Source organism: Quercus suber, unplaced genomic scaffold, assembly GCF_002906115.3.
Source record: "Quercus suber isolate HL8 unplaced genomic scaffold, Cork oak 2.0 scaffold_1240, whole genome shotgun sequence".
NCBI lineage: Eukaryota > Viridiplantae > Streptophyta > Magnoliopsida > Fagales > Fagaceae > Quercus > Quercus suber.
The window spans coordinates 1-13,609 of NW_027070635.1; the positions used below are offsets into that span (position 1 = coordinate 1).

The 13,609-nt window shown below is 31.9% G+C and overlaps 1 protein-coding gene and 1 long non-coding RNA gene across 4 annotated transcripts; both read right to left on the minus strand.

Annotated features, from left to right (window-relative positions):
* Positions 1–114: 114 nt before the first annotated feature.
* Positions 115–5,437, minus strand: LOC136065865 (potassium transporter 5-like). 2 transcript variants are annotated; one of them, XM_065769639.1, is made up of 7 exons: positions 4,937–5,437; positions 4,600–4,735; positions 3,971–4,219; positions 3,473–3,784; positions 2,568–2,735; positions 2,217–2,471; positions 115–1,655 (listed from the first exon to the last, which is right to left on the minus strand). In XM_065769639.1, the coding sequence occupies exons 1-7, from the start codon at positions 5,141–5,143 to the stop codon at positions 763–765; spliced, it is 2,220 nt and encodes a 739-aa protein (XP_065625711.1). In that variant the 5' UTR covers positions 5,144–5,437; the 3' UTR covers positions 115–762. The 2 variants fall into 2 exon arrangements, with proteins under 2 accessions (XP_065625711.1, XP_065625709.1); XM_065769637.1 differs by having other exon boundaries at positions 4,510–4,735.
* Positions 5,438–9,889: 4,452 nt separating this feature from the next.
* Positions 9,890–11,204, minus strand: LOC136065864 (uncharacterized). Of its 2 annotated transcripts, XR_010627479.1 has the most exons (4): positions 11,072–11,204; positions 10,892–10,967; positions 10,617–10,787; positions 9,890–10,046 (listed from the first exon to the last, which is right to left on the minus strand). It is a non-coding gene; the product is annotated as an uncharacterized LOC136065864 (long non-coding RNA). The 2 variants fall into 2 exon arrangements; XR_010627478.1 differs by lacking the exon at positions 9,890–10,046 and having other exon boundaries at positions 10,443–10,787; positions 11,072–11,199.
* Positions 11,205–13,609: the final 2,405 nt, after the last annotated feature.

Below are 13,609 nucleotides of genomic sequence, written 5' to 3' on the forward strand. Positions count from 1 at the left end.
CTTGCAAAAGTACATTTAAAATATTAATTCCTATTTCATGCCTTGAATTAGCACAAGATAGCTAAATCCAAATTTCATTGTTATATGAAAGAAAAAAGAAAATATTACATGATATTTAAAAACTACAATGGCTGCAGTGGCGTCAAACACTACATGGTATTTGAAATGATTTTTCATGCTTGCAAAAGTACATTTAAAATATTAATTCCTATTTCATGCCTTGAATTAGCACAAGATAGCTAAATCCAAATTTCATTGTTATATGAAAGAAAAAAGAAAATATTACATGATATTTAAAAACTACAATGGCTGCAGTGGCGTCAAACACTACATGGTATTTGAAATGATTTTTCATGCTTGCAAAAGTACATTTAAAATATTAATTCCTATTTCATGCCTTGAATTAGCACAAGATAGCTAAATCCAAATTTCATTGTTATATGAAAGAAAAAAGAAAATATTACATGATATTTAAAAACTACAATGGCTGCAGTGGCGTCAAACACTACATGGTATTTGAAATGATTTTTCATGCTTGCAAAAGTACATTTAAAATATTAATTCCTATTTCATGCCTTGAATTAGCACAAGATAGCTAAATCCAAATTTCATTGTTATATGAAAGAAAAAAGAAAATACTACATGATATTTAAAAACTACAATGGCTGCAGTGGCGCCAAACACTACATGGTATTTGAAATGATTTTTCATGCCATTAGCAAACCAAGTTGAAAGAAAATCACAACAAACTGATCAAAAAGTCTAGACCTCATAAGTCATCCCCACCTTGAGAAGACGATTGCGAGGAATCATGAAAACTTCATCTGCTTGTCTCACACATCTTTTCAACCAATTATAGGCATAATTTATAGCTAACTTCTTCAAAAGGCTAGACCCCTTTGAAGCCATCACTTCATTTTCACCTATTAGATGAACAATATCCCCAAATTTTAGTGCAACATCCACAATTTCCACCTCTCTTTGCACCGTTTCTTCATCAACCTTTTCTAGTTCTTTGTTATCAGCTAATTCATTAGGCTTGAGCAGATCATTTCGTATGAACTCCTGCAATTGATTCACCAACATCTCCTTAAAAAAGTCACACTCAAATCTTGAATCCTTATATCCATACCTCACAACACATCGGAAAATGCCTAGCTTATGAGGCTCTATTCGTCCAAACAAAAAGCGTTCCTTCGGAGGGACTGTGCTAATGGTTAGATACTTGATTGAAACAAAGACAAAGATTGAGTGTAAAGCTGGTACATTTGAAACATAGTGGGTGAATATAGGGGAAATTCCATGGACAAGCTCAGTGTAAAATAGGGCAACACCCGGAACCCGATGGATGCTAGGATTAGAAGCTACCTCTACCAATTTATGAGTAGGAACTTTGTTTTCTAGTTCATACTTGTACTTCTTCTGGTAGCCATAGTTCCATAAATGCATAATGGTCACAAGAGTCAAGGCAAACAATAGAGGAAGGTAACCTCCATCAACAAACTTGTAGAGTACTGAGCTCAAGAATAGGAATTCCAAGAGCCCTATAGTTAGAGCATACATGATGATCAAGTAGATGTTTGTCTTCCATATCATGACCATCACAAGGAGAAGAAACAAAGATGTTATTGTAAATACAAATGCCACTGCAATTCCTGTTGAAAGAATATCAAGAAAAAAAGTTGAAAAGACTTGCACATGTAGAATTCAAAAGGAAGCTAACAGAAAATGTTTTCATTCTTCACAACACAACATAGTAAAATAACATATTGATACAAAGAATACAACTTTAAGTGTTCGTTTGAATGAACTGTATGATGAAATTAAGTTGTTTATTATGTTTATTTAGCTTATGTACAACGTTTTGAAGCAACTTTTGCCTAACTTAATTTTAGAACCTAAAAAGTCAATGAAAATAAACTCTCATAAACAAGCACAAAAGACATTTTTTGACTACTTTAACTTCATTTTAGGACACTTCATTGCTTTGAAACATCATCATCATCATGGGAAGAGGATTTTGAATAAGGTTCTCTCCAGGTAATGCATGACGCTAAGCCACAAGGCTCTTAATATTTTTATGGCTTTTGAGTTTCGACAAGTCTTAATTCATATCAACATCCAAATAAATCCAAAAAATTGTACAATTGTTTTTTACTACCTCTCAGAATTCTAAAATTATATTAAAAAATAAAGAAAAGTTTGAGGTGATTTACCATAAGCGTTCCCTATCTTCAATGTATTTTTGAAGCCAAGAGTGACACCCACACAAGCCAGCATAAGAAGGGTGTTGATCTCTGGTACATAAACTTGCCCTTTGTATTTAGCGGATGTGTGCACTACCTTAACCCGTGGGAAACACCCAAGGGCCAAAGATTGTTGGACGATGGAGAAAGAAGCGGAGATTAACGACTGACTAGCAATGATGGCTGCCATTATAGCCACAATAAACATTGGCCAGTACAGTGGTTCTGCATAAAAGAGTCATATGAAAATAAAGATACCACCTCAATATGATAGCAAGAGGAAAAAAAAAAAAACCATATTATAAGGAACAGTAAATGTACTTGGAACAGAACTATAGAAGGCATTGCTAGCATCCTGATTGTGTTTTCGGAGATATGAAGCTTGACCAAAGTAGGCAAGAATAATCGAGGGAAAAACTATAATGATTGAGCTTATCTGAATTGAACGAACACTGAAGTGACCAAGATCTGCAAATAATGCTTCAGAACCTGTCATTGTTTGACCAAATTCACCACATGAGTAGCAGCTATAGGATTAGTCCTAAACAAATAAGCAAAACTAATATTTTTTTAGTTTACAATAGTAAAAAAGAGCATGAGGTTTAGGCAAATTTCAAACAGATCCATTATACTCTTGGTTTAGCGCTGTTGGTTCTTAAGATATCAAGAATGACAAAATTGATCCCTTCATCACTTTTGTCAATTGTGACAATGAGACTAATGCTCCTCAGTAGTCAATAACATTAATTTAAAAGTGCAAAGAGACCTGTTTGAACTTAACTTAAACCTCCAATAAGTCTGTTTTGCATATTTCCATAAATTATTGGTTTATGAAACTTCAAACAATACTTAAGACAACAATCATCTGTTAGGACTATTCAAAGTAAGTTCATAGTCTTGGACAAGACATTTGTAAGCATGTTCTTAACAAAGGAAACCATTATTTGCAGTGAAAGCACAATCAAGGATAATTTGGGATTTGAGATGGACTGATAATGAAGCTGCACTTAACCATTTTTCTAGGAGCATTGTGCTTAAATCATCAAGGATTTTTTCTTATCAAAATTTACTATGATTTTAGAAATAATTCCAATCACTACTGTAAATCGTATGTTTTTAAAGTTGAAACCTGAGACAGTAGCTATGAAACAGCCCAAGTCCATCACTACATCTCATTTCTGTACATTCAAAGTGCTTAAACAATGAGATGAGATTATGATACACACCTGTTAGGCATAGGATGACGCCTCCAAGAGAAATCCATGCATTCTTCTTATTCCTAATGAAATAGTCAACAATATACATTGGATTGATTGCCTTGATAACCCCTGGATCATGCTTCACAAAGTTGTACATGCCAATAGTTCCGATGAAAAGAAACCAAATTGTTAGTACTGGAGCAAAACTATAGCCAATTTTATCTGTCCCAAATCTTTGAACTTGGAACAAAATAATCAAGATTCCTACTGAAATCCACATGATCGTATTATCAGTAAGCGCACTAGTAGCTTCCTTAACTCCCCCCACTGCTGACAATACTACACCAAGGAGGAAATCATAATGTAAATTATTATTCAGAATATTAGATGCAAATAGTTCATGAAATGTGAAGTTATAAATAATTGAAACTAAGCTAAATGAATTGAATAAACAGCTTAATTTTTACACCATCTTAACCAACAGTAAAGAGATAAGTAGGACTTAGGAATATGACTCTATTGTACCTGATATGCATGGTGTGAGGATGCCATCTCCAATCACCATGGAGGTGCCAAGCATGGTCATGAACAAGATGAAATACTTTAGTATTTGGTTACTCTCAAGCATAGATTTGATAAAGGATGCTCTCTTCAACCGTCGGTTTGGCACATCTAGTCGGTAGTTAGACACTTCTTTGTCTTCAGCCTGCTGGTTGGGCGTCAAGCTGACCTTGGCATAGCGGCATATGAGAGAATATAGAGCGAAAGTTCCTCCTGCAACAATACAGTTTCCATTATAAAATAATGAATAGTTTGATGACAATGTATTCCTTGCTAGCAATTCAATATATAACATATCAACACCATTCAAAGTTCAAAGCATTATTATTGACACACTGATATAGCATCACCCAATGTCATTGTTATTTTGTGTGCAAGTGTTATCATCAAGAAATATTAATTTCTTTCTAATTATCATCTATCAATAAAAATGAGAATCTAAGAACTACAATAATTAATCTATTAAAACAAATTGCTAAGCATGAGAGAAGATTATCAATTACCATCGCCGTTATCGTTGGCTGTTAGCACAATGAAAACGTACTTGATCAGAGTAATTAACATGAGCGAGTAAAATATTAGAGACAGCACACCAAGTATATCATCATTGTGCTTAACCCCAATAGGAAAAATGCCTGGTAACACATACAAAGGCGATGTGCCTAAATCACCATACACAACCCCAATGCTCTGAAATGCTAGCTTCATTATGCTTCCCCAATCCAAGGCCTGCACTCCAACACTTCAAATATCATATTGGAAACGAAATAATAACAATAATGATAATTGGATTTTTTTTTTCTAGACTAACTTATTAGTTTATTGCTCATCTAAAATTACATTAGTCCTATAATTTTTAGAATAGGCTATAGATATCATAAGAATAACAAGATAAATGAAAAGTAAAAAAGAGAAAACAAAAAATAATACCTGAGAAGATCCAGGGCCTTGATTAGAGGTGAATCTATCAGCCTCCAAATCAAAAGAATCAAGTCTTATAAGATTTTTCCAAGAGAGTTTTTTACATTTGAGACCTCTGTGAATCCCAGGTTGATCAACTTCATGTTCTTGTTCTTTTTCTTCTACATGAATTTTTTCTTGTGAGCTTTCTTCTTCTATAGCATCAACGCCTTCCATCTCACTCAAACTTATAATCTTATGACCTATCTAAACTCAGGAGTTATATTTGAAATGAGAAAGCCCTTAATTAAGCAAGGTAATTTATAGGCTCTAATTGCCAATTAGTTTCCACCCAAAAAACTAAAAATTAAAAACTAAAATTAAAATCTTTATATCGTTGAAAGCTTAAATATATATCCTGCTAGTAACTAGTAAGTCCTAGACTTCTAGTCCTACTACTACTAAACGAAAGGATAAATATTACAATCAAATAATTTCGAAAATTACAAAAGAATAATTAAAAGTTTTTTTTTTTCTTCTCTCTCTAATGTAGAGGATTGAATTTCGGTTTTTTTTTTTTTTTTTTTTTATTTCTCCTTAAAAAACTCCCATTCAAATCTTGAATCCTTATATTCATACCTCACAACACATCGAAAAATGTCTAGCTCATAATGCTCTATTCATTCAAACAAAAGCGTTCCTCTGGAGGGGCTGTGCTAATGGTTGGATACTTGATTGAAACAAAGACAAGAACTGAGTGTAAAGCTAGTACATTCGCAACATAGTGAGTGAATATAGGGGAAATTCCATGGACAAGCTCAGTGTAAAATAGAGCAAAACCCAGGACATGATGGATGCTTAGATCAGAGGCTACCTCCACCAATTTATGAGTAGAATCTTTGTTGCCTAGTTCAAATTTGTACTTCTTCCGGTAGCCATAGTTTCATAAATACATAATGGTCACAAGAGTCGAGGCAAACAATAGAGGAAGGTACTCTCCATCAAAAAACTTGTAGAGTACTGAGCTCAAGAATAAGATTTACCTAAATTAATGGTCGGAAAGTAATGAGATTTGCTTCAAAATGGTGGGGGTGTGTTGGGATTTTTTTTCTTCAGAGAGAAATATTTTGAGTGAGAAAAATGAGAATCTAAGCAATACAAACTCGGTTATAAGAGGAAAAGCAAGAGAGGAATAAGAATTTTTTTTTCTTTTGTAAGTGGAAGCAAGAAGCAAGATATATATATCCAACCGTACCCATCAACTTGATTTGCCACTTAATTTCTTTATTTGCTCTCGTCAACAGTTGCTTTTCATGACACTTAAATAAAGCATTAATCAAGGTTTCATGAAAAGCGTATGTTGATGAAAGCAAATAAGAAATGAACAAGCCAAGTTGGTCAACAACTTTCTCAAAAAAGAAGAAGTTCAGTTCATGAAAAGCATATGTTGAAGAAAGCAAATAAGAAATGAACAAGTCAAGTTGGTCAACTACTTTCTCAAACAAAAGAAGTTTAGTTTCATGAAAAGCATATGTTGAAGTTCTAGGTAACAAGTAGATAGGAAAAAGGAGAATGACACTTTCTAAATGAGATACACTTTTTTTTTTTTTTTGATGAAATAATATTCATTTTATACGCAATGACATATGATTAGTTTGATGTAGCAAGCAATCCAAAAGGCAACTAAACGTCCAAATTCTTAGGGGTTTTTTTTTTTTTTAATAAATAAAAATTATTATGAGGATGAGAGGATTTGAGCCAAAGTTGTGCCATTGAAATATAAAATTCTTAACATGTTAATTATGAACGTATGGAAAGAACGACATTAATATCATATAAACGCTACCTCAGGCCCTCGCTGTCTCACACTATTTTAGACCAAAATTTTACAAATATTTGCCTTGGCCCCACAAAATAATCAATATATGTTACCTATCATTGTTTACATTGGAAAAAAAGAGAAGATGTAACCGGTAGATAATAAAATCATAGAGTCCAAAAAATAAAAAATTTGATAAGCAAATAAAAGAAACTATGAACTATGAACTACTCTCAAAGTCTCAATGCTAAAGCAACACCAACACTAAGAGCATAATAAAGCTAAAGTTCTTGTTTGAATTAATGAAGGACGTGAAATGTAAGTGAAGTGATATATATATGTGTGTGTGTGTGTGTGTAGTTTTTTATTTGTTTTTGTTTAAGACAAATTTGAACCCTACATGTTGAATGTAGATTACAAAAAAAAAATGCCCCCAAAGGATTTCAAATGCAACCGATCCATTATTTTTTTATTTATAGAAAAAAAGTAAAATACATGCAAGAGCTTTTTAGCTCATGAATCAACACTTTTCTAACGTTCTCACTAGAGACATTTAAAATTCAAAATTGAAATCCTCTCTCTCCTCCAATTATCGAATTGTCAACTAAAGAAAAAAAAAAAAAAAAAAAACCAAACCCATCTTTTCAACTACTCTCATCTCATAATGAATTAAAAATTGATAGCTAATAACAAGACAAGTTTATATTCACGTGTTTGCCAATACAAATCTAGATATTTAAATCCTAACTCTCTCATTTTGGAAAATGAGTAAAAAATGTGTAATATGTATACACCAATTATATATAGATGAGTAAAAAGTGTAATATGTACACCAATTATACATGCCCTCTAGACATGGAATATGCATATATCATATCTTAAATGTTGACCTCCTTTTTCTAATGAATGGGTAAACAATGAGGAATATTTCTTTGTGCACTATCTAGAGGCAAATTATGTGCTTGTCTTTTTGGTTGAGGTGGTTAACAAAAACTTCTTATGGAAAAAAATCAAAAGTATTACTATTGCATGATTTTTCTTATGTGAAGAATTTGAGTCCGAATCTCTATTTCTTGTTTTTAAAAATAAATATAAAAATTTAATTACACATTTTGCTTTAAATCTTCACACATATGGAGGGGAAAATTATTGTGTACTCCGAGTATTATAAATGCGTACTCCCTCCTCTCACATGAATAGTGGGTCCCACTAATTAAATTCATGGTGGGACCCACCATTCATGTGAAAGGGAAGACTACGCATTTATGGTACTCTAGAAGTACCTAATAATTTTCCATATGGAGGCCAATTTGAAAGTAAACCCATAGCTTCCAACATGGGATAGAATTTTACATGCTCATGCTAATTTGTAGGACTAGAAGGTTAATTCAATCTAACAATTATGTCAACATTTATGGTAGCCCAACCTTAGTGTTATCATGTCTTGCAACTCCTTGTTGTCATATAATATATAATTGCATGCAAGGTTCATTCAATCTTTTGTTCTTTTTTTTTTTTGTTCATTTGATTAGTCAGTGATGGTTTGGGTCTTAAATGCATAGATCTTCAATAAGTTAAGAGAATGCGCAATTGCTAGTTGTTTTATAATGATCTTTCTAGCCGTTTTAATGTCTTGATGTGTCAATCTGTGAGTAATGGAGAAAGAATTATGATGGCAATAGTTAATCATAATTTATTGCATAAAACAGTTATGAAAATAGGTATGATATTAGTATTAGTACCATCTTTATGAGCATACTGATTCTCAACCAAAAAAAAAAAAAAAAAAACACTTTATGAGCAGACTAATTGAGTTAACCATAAGATTGACTCTCTCTTTGAAAATTAAATAAATAATTAATTAATAGGTTGAGTCTCTTTGACCCATTTGCCCTTTGGCAGCCCACCCTTTATTATTATTTCATGTGTGTTCTAATAAGTATTACTGTTTACTCCCAAAAAAAAAAACCTTCGAAAGCTCCTCCAACTTTTTTTCTTTTCTTTAAAGCTCCTCCAACTTCACATCATATTCATTCTCAAAAAAAAAAAAAAAAACTTCACATCACATAATCATAGTATATGTTATTTGTCCGAGAAAGTCTATAAACATGAAAACAATTGACAAAAATTTTTACAACAGTTGATATGAGTCATATGACAGATTGTTAGTGATAAGTAGAAAGAAAATATCAATAGTGGGTCCAAATAAAAATTAGTAAAAATTTGCCAACTAAATTATTGTGAAATTATTTGTGTATGTAGCACTGCTCACCTCTATCTGTATTCAAACATCTCACCGTATCATATGGTTAACCATAATACATTCCATGGTTGTTACTTGGTTCCTATTTTCAACAACAAATGTATTCAATTTCATGGCACACCCTTGACATGGCTCCATGCTTCTTTTTTAATGCATGGATCCGTGCTTTTAGATTGAACACTAAATAGTGAAAAACTAATGAGCCTCCATATATATATGAGAAAGAAAACTCAACAGACAATGAAAAAAATTAATACAGTTAACACTTCAATGCATCACTTCTTTCTTTCTTTTTGTTTTAATGTTTATCCCTGTATGGTCAATCTATAAAAATGAAAACTGTTAAACCTACCAAAAAAACAAGTCACACTTACGCTCAAGCAGAATAGTAATAAATATGAAGAATGACCAAGACATGAATTTAAAGCATTTACACTTATAGGTCCTCCATAAAAAAAAATCATATTGACCATAGTTATGATGATCAGGAAGTCAATACCCCTATATCAATATGCAAGCTGAACAGGACAAAGCACTTCATTTTGATCGTATTTTTAAAATACTCGTACGGTCATACTATAAGGGTATGCTATACTATGTATTATCTTTTTTTAAAGAACTCTAATTTACTGTCTTAAATAAGAATACTCTGAAAAATATTCTTTTAATAATTAGAAGTATAAAATACATATTAAATGTTTCCCGTATTATTGTACAAGAATACTTCAATTTGACTAAGCTTTAACACTCTTATTGGCACATAAATAAAGTAAGAATGAGGGAGAAAAGAATAAAAAAGTTAAGAACCCCAGTGTCTGAGAGTTTTTGTATTGAATTGAGGTCTAGTACATCTTCCAATCTTAAAATATGAATATGAATACACTTAAATAACAATGACAAGAGATAAATGTGATAAGTAAAACTATGGACTTCAAAATAAGCTGCCAATATGAAGCGACAACTGCAAAAGATAAAACAAGTACCTTTAACATCTCTACCTCCTTGACCGTCCATGGAACCTTTTTCGCCTTAGCTCAAGAGGACTTACTGGGTATGTACTACAAATTCGAGGGTCATTATCAACGAAGGACAGTCAATGCAATGCAACGCTAAAATGCCACTCATAACCAGAGTGCATGGGGGGTAGAAGGCAAGAAAGAATGATTTTAAGACAAAATATGGTTACCAGAGAACATTACAGATTTTTAAGGCAGCTTCTGATTATGCAGGGTAGAAATACCTAATACCTAGAATGACATGAAGGGAATATGATAATTGTATATTTGATTACAAACAAGGGCTTTAAGAATTGGTTCAAGCAGATGCTCCAATACAAAGTCAGTCAAACAGCCAGCCTATTTACATTTAATCCAAGCAACTATTTAACTCCAACACTACCAGCTATGTCCTTGAGCGGTTAATTATGAAGCTTCACCAACTAATAAAGCAAATCCTTAGCTAGAGAGAGCTCAAAGTCAAAGATTCAAAAGCTTAAAAGCTCAAAGCTTAGTGACAAACCAACAACAACACCACCACTCATCAAATAAACTACGCCATAACACACTCTCACTAATCAAATTCAAACTTCACACAAACCACACACACATTCGCGTACAGAAAAATCTTACAATAGGTTTCGCAATCCTCCTCCGTTAAGGAGACAAAGCTGGGGATGCAGTATCATCATCATCATCATCATCATCTACAGGAGCAACAAAACAAAAAGCTAGAAAACTCGTTTGAAAATAGAGAATTTAAACTTCAAATATCACGGCTCGATTTGCTTCAATTTAATCCTCCTGGACAGTATAGAAAAATATAAAGAATTTCAATGTCCTGGTAAAAAATCCTAAAATTTTCCCAGCAACAAAACAGAGGGTAAGAGTTGAGTGTGATAAAATACCGTCGAGGGACACGAAATTGAGAGGCTGAACTCGAGAGTAATCGAACAATGGCTCGAAATCTTCAGTGAAATCCGCCTGAAACCAAAATAAATAAAAATAAAATCACAGAGAGATTCAAAGCGACTCGAAGAAGAGAAAAGCGAAGCTCAAATTCAGAGATAAAAGAATGAGAGAGAAACCCTGAAAAGAGAGAGAGAGAGCGCGATAGAGAGATCGATATAGAGAGGGAGAGGGAGAGTGAATGAGAGTGAGTGAGCTATACAAGTTCCGTGTTTTTATTTTCTTTTTCTTTTTTGGGTTAACAGGAATATATTATAAAACAGCCGAGGGAATGCTGGGTAGGTTGGAATAGCCAACCTAATATAATTCTTATTTCTATAGTTTAGTTATTTTTTAATTTTATTATATTTTTATTATAAATAATAATTATTTTTTATAATAGTTATTCTTCAAAATAAAGAATAATTATTTTTCTTTAAAATATTGTATTAGCTATTTTTAGTAAGTGTAATAATTTAAAATTTAATATATTTCCAAATAAACAAACTTTCTATATATATCTAACATTTATAAAACTAAAAATCATAAAAATAACACATATTTCTCTTAAATTTAAAAATAATAATTTTTAAAGAAATATAATTGTATGAGTAAGAAATTTCAAAAATAAATATTAAGTTTCATTTTAATGTTAAAACTCACAACCAAACTAAGGAATAGACTTAGTTATTACATTACAACATATTTTATTTTTAGTAATAAAGATTACAATTCCTATCGTAATTTTCATTCAGTGTACCAAACGTACTCTAAGTATTTATAGACACAAAAGATGGGCTTGTCAGCCTACTACATGACACACCATACATATCTGCATACAAAAGTGTTTTTATTTTCAGTTATAAAATATTTAATGTATTTATTTTTTACATTTATCCGAATGTTGATATAACTTTTCCCTATTTATTCTTTTATTTTTTTTACACTTATTTCAACAGTTATGCCAATTGTGGTTTTTTTTTTTTTTTTTAACACATGTTTCAACAGTTATTCCAACTGTGAAAATAAATATGTGAATTTCTTACTTTAGTCAATAGTTGTGTATAACGGTAGAAGTTTAAGGTTTTTATTAACATTTTTTAGTGATTATAAATAAAATATGTTGAAAAAACTCAAGTTTGTAGTAGTGGTTGCAAGCTCCAGTTACCGTCCTAACATTGTATGGTATTGCTCCTGGTAGGTAGCGATCAATTAAAACAAATTTAAAGGTTGACTTCAATGTAATGGTGAAAAGTGCCTCAAATTGCCCAAGAAATCAAGTAATTTAACTTTAGGGCTAGTAAAAATATCCTAAATAATTGTATGGCATTGCTTTTTCTTAAGCCCAATGTACATCTAGTAATTTAACTTCTTTGTTTTTAAGGCCTGGCCACCTGGGTTAATATAGAAGCTAAAATTTCTGGTCCATGAGCTATGTAAATGAGCCCAGAAATGTGTAATTTCTCGTGCTGCCTTCAACCAAGGGCTTTCCCATGAGAAACCCTTGATTCCTGATGCCCTTTTTGACCTAGTCATTGTATTTGTCCTCGAAAACTGACACACTGAAATTAACTTTTGAATTCATCTTCAAAAAAAGAAAGAGTGCGGGACTTTTTTCTGGTTAAAAAAACAAAAAAACAACGGTGACTTGAGTGGGAGTAGATTTTTGCAGTTACCTGACTATCAAAAGATCAAAATAAAAGCATAAAATTTAGGTGTTTTTTTATTTCCAAGAAAACTTAAAAATATAGTAATTCAAAATTGAATGGTTTTACTTAGTTGACTCTATTCTTTAAACATTTTTAAGACTTAATAAGGTGTGTGAGAGGGTATTTTGGGACAGGAAAAAGGTCAATCCCCAACCAGGAATCATCATCATCATCTTATTATTAATAGCATAGAGTATAGAAGAGGTATCTTCAAAAAGTAAAGTTAAATTATAGCCAAATATAAAGAAAAACACATATAATCACAATTATTTTGTACGTACCTATAAATCATCAATGAATTATTATAAAGTAAAAGTATATTTTTATATTAGAAAATTGTTTATTACTATTGTAGCACATATATGAATATTAACAATTAGGCAAAATTTAAATTTAATTTTGTAGATTAGGTTCCTTAAATAAATTCAAACACATGATTGTATTAACTAATAAAATATAAGAAAAAAGAAAAAGAAAAAGAGGAATTGGGAGAATTAAATGGGAAGAAAGCCTTTCCAGAATAGGAAATATGAGTGGCATTGTGTTGAGTGGATTAAAGAAACAAAGAACCAATTAAAAAATTCTGTGTGGAAACCGTGTGTGTGATATCATCACGCAAGCCATAAATAAAAACTTCTATCTATAACCAGGCCTTTCTTGTCAGTCCCTTCCACGAAATAAACCAAAGAAAAAAGAAAAAGAGGAATTGGGAGAATTAAATGGGAAGAAAGCCTTTCCAGAATAGGAAATATAAGTGGCATTGTGTTGAGTGGATTAAAGAAACAAATAACCAATTAAAAAATTCTGTGTGGAAACCGTGTGTGTGATATCACCACGCAAGCCATAAATATAAACTTCTATCTATAACCAGGCCTTTCTTGTCAGTCCTTCCACGAAGTAAACCAAATACAACTAAAAGAAACAGGATTAGCCTTAGACTTAAATTAAAAAAAAAAAAAAAAAAAAACC